The sequence below is a fragment of the Alligator mississippiensis genome, chromosome 15 (genome assembly GCF_030867095.1).
Source record: "Alligator mississippiensis isolate rAllMis1 chromosome 15, rAllMis1, whole genome shotgun sequence".
Classification (NCBI taxonomy): domain Eukaryota; kingdom Metazoa; phylum Chordata; order Crocodylia; family Alligatoridae; genus Alligator; species Alligator mississippiensis.
This window is the reverse complement of record NC_081838.1, coordinates 9,453,388-9,466,869: the sequence shown is the minus strand read 5'-3', so window position 1 is coordinate 9,466,869 and position 13,482 is coordinate 9,453,388. Positions and strand designations below refer to the sequence as shown.

At 55.3% G+C, this 13,482-nt stretch overlaps 1 protein-coding gene across 4 annotated transcripts in view; it reads right to left on the bottom strand.

The window, feature by feature from the left end:
• Positions 1-13,482, bottom strand: part of LOC102572990 (keratin, type II cytoskeletal 8) — a 53,983-nt gene that overhangs the window by 26,875 nt on the left and 13,626 nt on the right. For 2 of the 4 annotated variants that reach the window (XM_059718850.1, XM_059718851.1), the window contains exon 8: positions 12,983-13,038. In XM_059718850.1, coding sequence (XP_059574833.1) covers positions 12,983-13,038 — 56 coding nt within the window. Of the gene's footprint in view, positions 1-12,074; positions 12,444-12,951; positions 13,039-13,482 lie in introns of those variants that run through there. The other 2 variants (XM_006278651.4, XM_019481051.2) reach the window with 2 other exon arrangements.

Below are 13,482 nucleotides of genomic sequence, written 5' to 3'. Positions count from 1 at the left end.
GAGACTCACTTGTTTCATCTAATTAACTGGTTTAAGTCTTACTGCAATTTTATCCTCTGAGCCCAGGGATAAACCTAAAGTAAGAGGCCTCGAGGGCTCAGGGCCAGACCCTCCAGTTATGCTGAAGTGACACCGGTCTGTTAACACCCCTGCAAATCAGAAGCATAGGTGATACATAAGGGAGGCATGGGGGGGGGGGCATGTGCCCCCCCTGAGAGTGCTGGTGCCCTCCCTGAAAACAAGTGCTCCGGCTGGTAGTGGGGCACGGAGAGCACTTGTGCCCCCCGCAAAATTGGCTCTGCTGGAGGGATGTCGGTGGCAGAAGTGCCTGTGGAGGAAGTCTGTGGACCCCCCCCACACACTGATTGCCATGATCGGCTGCTGGGGACCCCTCCTCGGTCATGCCTCACTGGTGGCCCCCTAGACTCGGGAGGCACCAGTCGCCCAAGATCAGAAGTGACTCCTTGGAAATCAGCAGGGCCGGATTACCGCATAGGCAAACTAGGCAAATGCCTAGGGGCCCTAAGTGAAGAAGGGGCCCAGTTGTGCTTATCTGACATATCATAATTACTGAGTGAATAGAAGTAGGGCCCCCCAAGCTTGTTTGCCTAGGGCTCAGTAAAGGGTTAATCCGGCCCTGGAAATCAGCAGCGTGGATAAAATCGGGCACCCGTGTTTTTCATCCAGCATCAGCCCACCAGCGCCCGCTCCCAGTCATACGAGACACTCGGTGGCCTCAAATACCTTAGAAAACACAGGTGGCTCCTGTGAGCCAAATGCTCCGGGAATGACAAAAAAAAAAAGGGGGAAAGAAATTAGAGCTTTGATCTGGACCCGAGCAGTTGCAAATATAACCCCCAAATACAAGTGGCCAAAGCAACTCCCACCCAAAATCTGAGTGCCAGGACCTCGCTACGAGACGGAGCCCACCCTGCGTCAATGGTCCTACGAAGCAGCTGACAGCGAGATGCCGCTCTGCCCGTCCACCCCAACGAACGGGCTCTTCCATGTCATTCATTCTCTCACGCTTTTGCCCAATCTCTGCTCACGGTTCCCACACATCAGGGCTTCCCTTGCAGGGACTTTTCCCAGGAATGTAAATAGGTGGAAGCGACCTCTGACGGGCACGGGCAGTATCGCACCCGGCGGGAAGGTAGTCGGCAAACGCATGACAAAGCCATTTTTTTTTCCCACTCAAGCAGATGACACATTTCCCCAGAACATTGCATTCCAGTTCTTGTTTTTATAGGCCATGCATTTGAAAGCCTGTTTTTGGATCCTACACTACACCCAGGGGGTGTTTCTTCCCTAGATCAGGTCTTGGTTAATAGTATTTTCCCAGAAGGCAACACCCTCTCCAACTTTATGCTGCATCAGCAAAAGTCTATCACCTTCCTGGAAGAAGTCAGGAGATGCCAGAGGAAGAAACTGGGGGCTGGGGAGGGGAGGGCAGCTAAAAAGGAAATTCTTTTTTCTCAGCTTAAAAATGCAAGACAAAGGCATGAAATTTGCTCTTATCAACAGGCTTTTAAAAAAAAAAAAAAAACTAAAGAAGTCCCCTGTTGTAGTAGTTTTTAACGGACAGGAAAAGAGAGAGGGGTGTGCGTGTGAAAATATGAAGAGACAAGCTTTGGGTGGATCCCACGTAAGCAGTAATTACCATTGAAAAATGTCAGGGCAAGCCAAGTCTTGCTTTCCAAATGGTGCCCAGCCCACACCCCTTCTCCTGACAGCAGCTAAACCTCCCGAGAGGGAGGAACCACGCTGCTAGCTGAAGTGTCCAAAAAACAAAAATAATGAAAAAGAAAAAAACCCCTCCAGGGAATCCAAACCTGAGAGGCAGACCACACAAAACATGAAGGCCCCGATGGTGGGGGAACAGTGCAAGAGGGGGAAAGCGTGGACGGGCATCTTTTGGGTTCGGGGGTGGAGAGTTCAGGCAACACAGCAAGAGAGGGAGAGACAGAAAAATCCTCTTTTTTCTGAGATCAACGGCAGGAGAGCTGGGAACAGCGAGAGGAGCTTGACTGGGGCAGGATAGCTGGGAACAGAGGGAAGAAGAGTTTGCTCTTCGATGACTGACGGGCCGAAGCAGCTCATGTATCAATGCCACTCATCCGGTCCAGTCGGTGAGCAACCTCAAGCAAGACGGGCCAAGGTGGTGAAAGGAAGCCAAGGGGGCCTGTGACCTCCGTTCTTCAATCAAGGTCTTGGGAGGAGGGAAAAATGTCCCATCGATTCACCTGGCTGGTGTGGAGAGCATGCTGGGGTGGGGGCAGCCAGCAGCAGGACATGGGACATGGAGACAAGGACAAGGCTACATCCAAATGAGGGCCTGTTTTCTGAGTAAAGGGTCTTGGTACCCAATGGCCTGTGTCACCAGTAGGGTGGCCACCATAGAGGACAGTCCGGTTGTCCTCTGTCCTCTACTGATATGAAACCAGACATCTTTATGTCCTCTATTTATGTCCCCTAGCATCGATGAATCTATTTTTCACTTGAAGAGAAAAATAGAGAGCATAAAGGCATTGGGTTGCATATCAATAAAGGACAGAGGACAGAGTAGCAGAAAACCAGCACATCCTCTATGATGGCCACCCTAGTCACCAGCCTGGGGGAGAGGGAAACGGAAGTGGGGGTTCATGGAAAGGGACCATCCTGATCTTGCGGGGAGCAGTTTAGCCCCCCACAGTTATGCCAAGAGGACAGGAGAGTCCTGTGCCTCTTGCTAGCAGCACACGACTGTGAGAAGCAAAGAGAAGCAGCTTTAAACATGGAGCCAAGTAGAGCTAACAGGGACAAGGCGCTTATCCTGTGCCTGTCTGCTCCCAAACCCAGGGCAGTTTATGTCAGTGCACAAAACCCATGGATGCCACCCAGGAGTAAAATACGTCATGGCCACGAGCTTCGACTAAGAACAAGGAGGCTTCATCTCCATTCCTGGCTTTGATCTGCTGGAAGATCTGGGGCCAACCGCTTTGTGCCTCAGTTTCCCCTTCATTGCCCCTTCCCCCAAATCTATTTGGATCCCGCGGGGCAGGGGTTGTCTCTCACGATGTGCCTGTGCCGTTCAGCCTCGATTTGCAGTCAAGGCCTTGAGAAGCGAGTGCGGCACAGATGTCAGCGGTCCCAAGCTAAGGGAGTTTTCCTGGGCCACAGGTCTGCTGGCAGGCCAGCTCCCGGGCAGGGAGGAGCTGTGCCTGGAGCAGCCAGGAGGCAGGACCTGGGTTTGTTTTGCAGAGGTTTATGGCCGGGCGCGTCTCCTCCACAGCGGGCAAGTGGGAGGGAGAGGACCGGGTTCACACCACACCCAGACGCCGCTCTCAGTGCCAGGCTTGCAGCTTGAGTGCCAGGCAGGCCCAACCCAGAGCCGCTGATGACTGCTCTCCCAGGGGAAGGGAGAGGGGCAGGTTTCACTCTGAGGTTGGGGTCCTTCTTCCCCACTTTTGCACTGCAAATCTTCATGCAATGCCCAGCCGGTTTCGTGCTCAGTCCCACGCTAAGCAGCACAGCAAACCCCCCGGCCGTGAAGGAAGTGCACACAGGGAGATTGCCCAGCCAAGGCAATGCGCTCCACCTGCCTCTCTGGGGAGCAGCTAACCCTGAAAGGCCAGTCGGTGTCCTTCTACTAAAGAGCTGGGGAAACTGAGGCACAGGGTCGGCTGAGTGGCCCAAGGTGGCACAGGGATTTGATCCCAACCTTGTGGCATCCATTAGCCTGGGCCTCCTAAATTGGCCTTTGTGTGCATATGCACATGTGCATGGGCATGCACGTGTGCAACCCTGCCCCACCCTCACCCGCACACAGCACATCCACAACCCCCAAGCCCCCAACAAGGATGACTTGGACCCTCCGAGCAGCCAGAGAGCAAAGTCGCAGCTTTGCGGCCAGCTTCAGAGGAGAGGCATGGGTTCAGGCCTCCAATTCGGAGCCCGTTGGAGCTCCAGCCACAGAGGCACACAACCCTCGCTGAGCTGGGGACACAGCTCAGGAGCGCTGCCTGCCAGCTCCCTGCTCCAACCACTAGCTTTCATGTCTGCTCAAGACCAGGAGGAGACCCTAGCAGGCAATTCTCCCTCACCCCAGAGCTGAGCGGAGGGACGCGCAGCTCTGACTCCCACCTTCCTGCTCGAACCATGCCACATCCCAAAGCTGGAGGAGAACCCAGGCATCCTGGACCCCAGCTCTCTCTTAGCCAGGCCAGACCCCCAGCAAGACAGCATCCCTGCAGCCAACCCTCGTCAGGGCCAGGGAGGGGTCTTTGCAACCCTCCGGTGTCAGCCGGGCACAGCCTGAAAGTATGTCAGTAGCTGGGTGACCCCCACCCCATGGGAATGCATTGGCCCCTAATGCAAACACAGGTCACAGGAGGTGGCCCGGCTCCAGCACCCAAACCCGCCCCCAAACGAGGAGCCACCTGGAGCAAGCTGATTGGTGCCTGGTGCTTGGCCACTCCCCCCTGCCGGATTAGCACCGCGCGCTATCGTTTTCTGGAGCGCCCAACCCTGGATGGGAGCCCAGGATGAGTCACGGGCCCTGGCAGGCGGCCACCGCTCCCTGCCCACGGGGGCAAGCTGAGTCAGGAGGGTCTCGGTGGGAGCCTCCCCGTGCAGCTGGAGGAGGCCGCTGCAATGCACCTTGTCAGCAGACCTTGCAGGCCACTGGTAGCAACCCGGCTCCCGAATCCATGGGGGTCCAGCCCCAATCCAAGGGGGCTGCATTTCCCTGGGGCTTACAGGAGAGACCGGGCAGGCTCAAGGCACCATCAGCAGGACCCGCAATCCAGCAAGCAGTTCTCCACCGCTCCCAAAGGGAATTGCAGGAGGCTGAGGGCTTCAGGGGATTTGGCCCCGTCCCTGAGCTTGCTCCAGCCCTTAATGCACGTGCAGCAATCCCTCTGCATACATCTCAGTGTACGTGCTTGCTGGGTCCGTGGCAGCCCTTCGGCTCTCGGCAAAATCAAGCTCACCTTGGAAAGGGGGAGCAGGATGCTTTGGAAATCCCACCCTGGCTTCTCGCCCCAGAGACAGGAACGGTGGCGTGGGCCAGGGTCAGGCTGCTGAAGGCAGGGGGAGGACAGGACAGGAAGGTTAAAACCTCCATCCTCTGCCAGGCAAGCAGGCCTGTTACCCCTTTGTACACCCCTGTGAACCAACATCATGCCTCTTGCTCTGGCCTCCTGGGGTGCATATCAGACCAGGGACTAAAGCTCCCAACCGGGCACCAGTCCTACCAGACCCAAGCATCTATCACCATGAGCTGGGTCACAAAAAGCACAAGACACACTTAAATCACAAGAGCTATACTAAGGAGGGGGCCAATGAGCATTTTAGGGCTGTGTTTCCAAGTCACAGCTGCCAGCAGGAAATTGGAGGTGGGGTTTGGTCACATGAAAGCTGTACCGCTCACATCTTCACGGGACTCCAGGAGCTGGAGCTGAAGGCAGCCCTAGATGTGCAGCACTTCTGTGGCCCTGATTGTCCTCTCAGTGCAAACCAGGAGTGACTCCAGGGAGCCAAAGGCACCTGCAGCTCCTACAGAGGAGACACGGCCTCCTGCCCGCACGTCTGGAGGGGCAGAGCAAGGGGAAGCGGAGCAAGAGGCACCGCCAGAAAGCCCCAGCCCCAAGCCCCTCGGCCAGCACAGGAGAGCTGAGTAGGGGACCCCCGAGAGGCACCCCGGGAGCACTGGCTACCGACACCGGAGTGCCAGCTGGCTCTGCAAACCGCCTCCCTCTCCCAGTCGTCCAGGCTGCTGGACCTGTGGGGCAGCGGCCCAAAAACGTCTCATGTGCGCACGGCCCCTGCACTGCCCCTGGCAGCTCCGCACCCCAGAGAGCCCAGCCCTCGCCTCGGCACAGCCGGCCCGTTCCCAGCCCGCTCTGTTCAGGCCTGTTCAGGCAGGGCCTTGGCCTTGCCCTGCGGAGCCGGCGGCCTGGAGCCCAGCCAGCCCCTTCCTGCAGCCAGAAAGCTCAGCAGGAGCCGCAGCTCCCACCGCCTGGCGGGGAAGGGGGAGGAAGAGCCGGATGCCGCCCCCTTCCAGCCAGGCACCGAGACCCTCAAAGCCACCCCTGCCCTGCAGCCCCCGGCGCCTGCAGAAGGGGGTTCATCCAAAGCATCATCATGGAAGCATTCGTGGTAATGCCGGAGAGGGGCCAAGGCAGGCTTATGTACTGCAACATGCATGTACACATGTGTGCATGTAGACATATGCACACACACACACACACAAAGTCCTGTTGAGCTGAACCTCCCAACACTGGCATATATCCCCCCACACTGGTATAAATCCCCCCTACACTGGCATAAATCCCCCCCTACAGTTCATCAGCTTGCACATATGTACATACACACACACATACACAGCCTGAGTCACCTGAGATAACCATATACACATGCACACACACCCCCCCCCCAGCATCCCAAGATAACCCAATATTAACGATGACCTTCCCCCCTTTCTCCAGAGTAGATAAAGCCCCTGGTTTGCCAACACAAGGACACTCAGGAAAGTTAACCTGGGATTTAAACTGCATTTGACTCCCGTGCGGATGCTCTTGCAGGAGAGGACGCTACAGTGAACTGAGGCCACTCTCATTGTGAACCGGGATTTCCACACAGGGGGTTAATGTAGTCTAACGGGTCCCCTTTACATTCACACCTGTTGTTAATTTAGATTCATTTCCTCCAAGGTCCGTGTGTGGACAAGCCAGGGTTTCCAGGACAGGAGGAGGCCTCAACAAGGGAGGAAACAGTCCCATCTCCAGCACAAAGAGGAGCAAGAGACATACACGTGTGCATGCACACAGGCGCACACACACACACACACATACGCACAGACTGAGCTACCCCCACCCAGGATTTAATTGGAAGCATTTACTCACGCCTTTAATTAAGAGAAATTACATGCTTTGGCGCAATGCTGACTCTCTGGGGCCGGGACGGGACATTCAGCTCCTGTCTGCGGGGAACTTCCCTGCTGCCTGCAGGGATGAGGTCCCCCAGAAACAGTCTCCCCACCTGCCACACCTGACTCAGTCCCGGGACTCCTGGGTTCCCTGGGGCTGCAGGCAAGCTCAGGGTCTTTAATGATCCACACCAGCCCAGGGGTGAGAGGCTTGTTGCAAGCTCTATAAAGCCCCAAAAGTGCATGAGAAGTGGCCTTGTCTCCCTCCCCTGCTCCTCCAGCATGCTTGCAGCTCGCCCAAGCGCTCCAGGCAGCAAGCACAAGTCCTCCAGCAGCCATCTCACAATGCTTAGTTCCCGACCTCCCGCCCTTGTGCATCCCACCGAAGGAGAGACAAGCAGAGGGCGGACCAATTCCTAAGCTGGAAGAACAGGAAGAGAAAGCCTCCTCCAGAGGATCCCTTCAAGGACTCAGTCCGCTAGCTACATGTCTCGCCTTTTGTCCTTTGCAGAGGCAGCCACACGGGCTTGGGCTCCTTGAGAGCAACATTCGGGGTCACCCCACAATGAGGGAATGGTGTTTGCCAGCATCAAGAACCATGTTCCTTCTTTCTGGTCCTACCTTTTATTCCCTGGTCATGACTTTTTATGGGACCCGTCAGCAGGGCTTGCAGAGACCCCAAGGGCAGCATGCAGCTTATACTCGCAGATGGGGCCAACCCAACTGTCTGGACAAACACACACAAGGATGTACCTTGTGGAGGAGCACCCTCTATCAAGGCTCAGCTGCAGCCCGTGGACTCTGGCCAAGCCCAGGAGCAGCTGCGCCTTGGCATAGCCAGACATGCATTCACTAGAGGCAAGTACTAACCACGTGCCGTGGTACAACACCCACCCAAGCACATCATGATCCTCCTGCGAGGGAGTGTTAGCGGTTTCATAGGGGCTGCGGGGACAGAGGGAATAAGTGCTTTGCCCAAGGTCGCACAGGAGGTCTGTGGCAGGGCATGGAATAGCACCTAGGCCCCTGAGAGCCAGAGAAGTGCCCAAATTCACCCCCTCTGCCGCAGCGCTGCATGACATGCTGTAGTCCTGCGCGAACACCGGCACTGTTTCCTTTAAGATTGTTCTCCCTGCTTAGGAATCAGCTGAACCATGAGGCCTTATCCTTGATTTCAGAAGCCCTGAGCACCCACGGCTCCTAGTGCAGCCCAGCTGAGCTGCTGGTGCTCGTCCCTCTGGAGAGCAGAGCTGCCCAATCCAGTGAGTAGCATTTACACTGAGCTTCTTGCCTACAGATCTCAAAGCACTGTATATTGCTGTCTTGCACAGGGCCCATCTCAGAGCTAGGAAGAAACCCCAGGAGTCCTGATGCCATTTCACCTGTCCTAACCACTAAACCCCAACTCTCCTGGATGCGAGGCTAGAACCAGTGTCCCGACTCTCACCCCTCATCTCTTAGCAATTCACCTGTATGCACATAGGCAGACCAGGTTCTTTGGGTAAAGCCGATATCTTTTATTAGACCAACTTAAATAGTTGGAAAACAATTATTAAGCAAGCTTTCGGGTCCAAATTGCTTAATAATTGTTTTCCAACTATTTAAGTTGGTCTAATAAAAGATATCAGATTCACCCAAAGAACCTTAGACCAACACAGCTACAACCTACACCCCTGTACCCACATTACAGCTCTTGGATGGAAACAAGATCCAGGAGTTCGAGCCCTCTCCTGCCCCGAATACATTATTGTCCTGTGTCACTTCCCCAAATTCATGGACTTTTTAAAATGGCTTGTAGGCCCAGCTCAGCAGAGATGCTGGGGAGCTGGAGTCTGCTCCAGGACTCATCTCCAGGCCCACAGCCAGGTTGGAAAACACACCCATTTCTGCTCCTCTTCTGCCCTCCAGTGCCTGCTGTATGCTGTGCAGCAAATGACCCTTCTTAGCTCTCCAAGTTTCTTGGTGCTGACCCAGCAACCCATCCATTAGCCAGAGCGTCACAGAAGTCAGAGACAGGAAAGGTCCCCTCATCCAAGCACCCGGATGAGCACAGGATCTCTGCCCGCACCACAGTCCCCTCTGCCTGGGCACCTGGTGGTCAGTACCCTGCAGCGGGGTCTCCATCAGCCTGTCCCCCATTTCCATACCAGAACAATCCTCCTGAATAATCCCCACTCCCATTCAGTCCTTTACCTCTCATTCATTTCACTTTAACAATCCCAATTAAATTAATCTAATAGCTCCTCCTTAATGTCACCCTGTACCCCTTGTTCATTTTACTCTATAGGTTTTAGTTAATTTAACCTTGCTCCTCGGGCAATATCATCCCCTGGCTTGGAGCTGAGAAACTACACAAGGCCACAGAGGAGCTGATTTAGGATTAGATGCAGTAGCTCTCCGCTGTCCTTCCTTGTCTCAGGATAGTCTGGGAGGTGCAGATTCCCTGCTGGTAGCCCAGCATTGCCTACATCTCAGGGGGTTATGAAGATGCACACTCCATAAGGGTATGAAATACCCGGCCAGAAGGAGCAAAGGCCTGCATGGCAGTAGGGGTTAGCCATGAACTTGAGGCTCATCAGAGCTCAAAGGGTGGATCCAGGGGCAGTTATCGGCAGCAAGAAATGCCCCCTAGATCCTAAAAGAGCCTGGAGCTGAATCCTGGAAGCAAATGAGACCCTTGTCTCACTTCTGTCACCTGCAGGAGATCCCACTGCAGCGGCCCGTGCCAAACAGGTGGCGGATGTCACACGGGCACGTCTACACATTCATTACTGTGCTTTAGACACTGCACATTTTCTTTAGTGCTCGCTTGATAAAGTGCTAACTGAGTGCACAGTACCTAGAGTTTCTGCGCAGTAGCGCTGGCGCACGCTTATTTAGCAACGCTTACTGTGCATTAGCCTAATAACACTGCGCAGTAGGCTATTAGCACGGTTTGTGCTGTGACGCGGTACTGCTCGGTGTTATTGGGCTAATGCGCAGTAAGTGTATCGTGTAGACGTACCCACTGTATTCTTCAAATCAGACAATGTGAAAGTGGACCCTGTAACATCCCCCTGCCCCTCCTCCCCACCAGTCTCTGTGCACAGGGTTGGGCATAGCTCGACCCAGTGAATGCAGGAGACTCTCCAACCCCCCATGGCTGGCTCTGCAGGGAGCCCCAGCCCCTGCCCGGTGAGGCATCCGCGGCTCTCGGGGCCCACCTAGTGGCTGCATTACACGGAGGTTTGTCACATGCTCCCAAAATCCAAAATGCTTTTACCTCCAGGAGTCAGGACCTAGAGACAGACCCTGCCTGGGTTGTCTCGGCACCATCATTCGGCACGGTTGCAGCAGGCTCTCTGCAGCCAGACGCCTGGCCCTGGGAACGGGCACATCCACTAGTGCAAGAGCTGTTCAAAATAGTGCAAGAGGTGTTCTTCTGCCCGCCAGGGGGCACCCTTTCCTCAAGAATGGACTCAGGGGTGTCAAACTCATCCTGCCCAGGCCAGACTGGGACCAACCCCTTGTGCAGTGCCCAGGGCACCAGGTCCAGTCCACATGCCACCCACAGCACACACCAATCTGCTGTATACACAGCACAAGGGACTGGCATGGGGGGGATGCTGCCCGCCACATGCCAGCTGGACCTATTTTGCAGGGAGCACAGAGTCAGTCTGAAGCACTTGCTGGTTCCCGGGCCAGTCCTTATCCAGTGGCCTTGGCACTGTGCTGGGCTGGCAGCGCACCACATGCAGCCTGCACCCTGGATCCCTTGGGTCACGTGCCGCACGGGGTCCATCCCACATGCCGCAGGCTCCGTGTGCTGTGTGCATGGAGTATGGCATCAGGTCCAACCTGCATGCTGGACACAGGGCCAGGACCACTGCATGGGGTCAGTCCAGAGACTGACAGGCCAGATCATGCAGCTTCAGGAGCCAGATCCAGTCTGCAGGCTGTGTTTGACACCCCTTTGTTAAAAGAAGCCACTCTGCTTGCTAGTATTTTTGTCCCTGATCCTACAGCAGGTGAGGCCATAAACCAGCCCCAAGGAAGGGACAAGTCCTTGCAGGGTGAGCTGCTTTGCTTTACTACCAGCCTCTTAATGTACAATCATTCAAGCTACCCCTTCTCAGTAAAGCAACAGAAAGCAAGCATGCAATTGCCTTGAGATGACTCCAGCTCTGGGGTTTGTAGCTCAAGAGTGGGAGAGGTCCAGGTACAACCAGGGCCTCATAAATACCCAAGGTGGAGGTACAACACCAGGGTCTGATGAGGATGGACTGCTGCTATGCTTGTGCCACGTACCCATGGTGAGGCCGAGGGGTGCCAGCGTATCAGTGTTAGAGCTGGGGGAGCTTTCCTGGTTGTTTTGCATTGTGCAGGACAGCACGACACGCTGCAACCATTCACATTGGACCGGGAATGCTCTTATTTTTAAAGTAAATTGAGACCATTTCCATGAACATTTGGGGGCTTGCAAAAAAGGCCCCTGGGAGGCTACGGCATGGAGCGTTCTTCGCACCAAGCCCTGTTCTCGGGCAGTCGAGACATTTCGACCCAGCACAGCAATTCTCCCTCTAGGATGCCAACTCCCCTGGATGCCTCATCCTCCCGCACAGCAGCTGGCACAGAGTCAGGGCTGACAGGCAGAACGCAATGTCCTGAGAGAGCAGGAGGGTGAGGATATTTAAAGAGGCAACTCGGTATCTCTCACCCACTTGGGGAATGGGACGGCAAACATTTACTCAACTCTGTGCCCCCATAAACCAATCTGCAGAGCCCCCCTAGATAGGATCCCACCTCTGGCCCAGCTGGCAGGGGTCAGGACCACACGCCCTGTTCTGTCCTGATCTTTTGTTTTTTCTCCTCTCTTTTCACCCCAAATCATCCCTCCTCTGCAGATCTGGTGCCTCCTACTCAACAGCCTCTTCCCGTCCCCAGGCCCAGCTTTGCTCCACACCCGGTGCCAGCCGGCTTGGTGACGCCTGCGCGAGACAAACACCTCAGCTGTGTTTTCTGCTGCTGTCTTCAGGGAAACACGACTTTATGTCCATTCTTTGCAAAGAAAAGGACCGTCCCAAATGCACCCGATGCCTCTCCTCAATTCCTCCTCATAAGGAAAACAGCCAGGCAAGGCTAAGCACCGGGGCCAGAAGACACAACGATCCAAGGAATGGAGATGGTATTCGTGCTGGCAAGAGGTTTATTGGGGGAAGTCTGACAGCGTAATGCTCTTGGGGGCAGATGGAGAGGGGGAAAGGGCCAATCTTTGACTGAGCTGCAAGCCAACCAGGCAGGGAAACCCCACCCGGTTCGACCAAGCAACAATTTACCCTAAAGGATTAACTCTGCTCCTTCACCCCATCCCTTCCGCTGGAGGCCTGGAGGCTTGGCAACTCCACGAAGGTGAATCTGTTCATGATCTGCAGTTGCTGATGGCCTCAATTTTCAACCTCTAGCTTCCTTTCCTCACTCAGACTTTCCAGGGGGAAGGCACCGGAGGGGTGGCTGCTGCTTCTAAGGGTGGAGATTTCTCTTAAGGCAACCCCTTGCCCTGAAGGAAAGGAGAGAGCAATATAGCCACTGAGCCCAGCCACGACACCTTCAGCCCCACATCCTGGGGAACGGGTGATCCCAGCTCATGCCCTGCTCTTCTCTCCTCCCGAACGCGGAGAAAGGGCAAAGCCTGCTTGGACCGTGGACTGTGGGAGAACTTGCCTCCTGGGCATGCAGCTGGGGATTGTGGGAAGGGGTTGGAGGACTAGCAATAGATTGCGGGTCTTCAGGGCTTAGTTAAGGTTATCCGTCTGAGTAAAAGCAACTCTCAAGATCCAACCCAGTCCATGAGCCAGGCCAGCTCACCTGGGCTACATCCCTCCTGTGTGTGGGTGGGAGATGGATGAGAAGGTAACACCCAAGAAAGAGCCTAATGAAGCCAGCAAGGAAGACATGCCCTAAAGCCCCAGGACCTGATATCCTGCTACCCGCCAAGTTTCTCCCTCCAGCCATACCCCCTGTGGGAACACTGCCCCAGGGCTGACTGGCTGCCCCAGCCCACACACCTCGCCCGTCAGCCAAAGCCAGTGGCTTTACCATGATGGTGGTGAAACTTGCGATGAATGGACAGGTTCTGCATCCCGGACTCCAGCCTGCCAAGCGGAAGAGAGGGGTATGAATTAGCAGGACACGAGCTGCCCGGGCTGGGCCACGCACTGAACAGAAGGCGGGTGCAGGCGGGGACAAGCGTGGGGTGTTATGGGCTTGCAAGCCCCTGTCAGTGCAGAATCACAACAGCTCGTGTGTGTGCCATGAGCCCCGTGCTGCTAGCGAGTGCTGGAGATTCTCCTCGGCCAAACCAACAAGGGTCTAGATTTCAAAGCAGTTGGACCTGGCTGCCATGGGGAAGTTACAGGAGGCAGGACAGAGACTGAGCAAAGCTAGTTTTGAGGGACTGCACACCCATGGAGAAAGAAACCTGGAGCTTTCCAGCAAAGATTTAAGTGCATCCCATCCCCACTCATGGGGCAGACCCCCCTTCCTGCCAGCCAGAAATACTCCCTCCCTCTGCTGAGCTAAGACTTCTGCCACCCCAC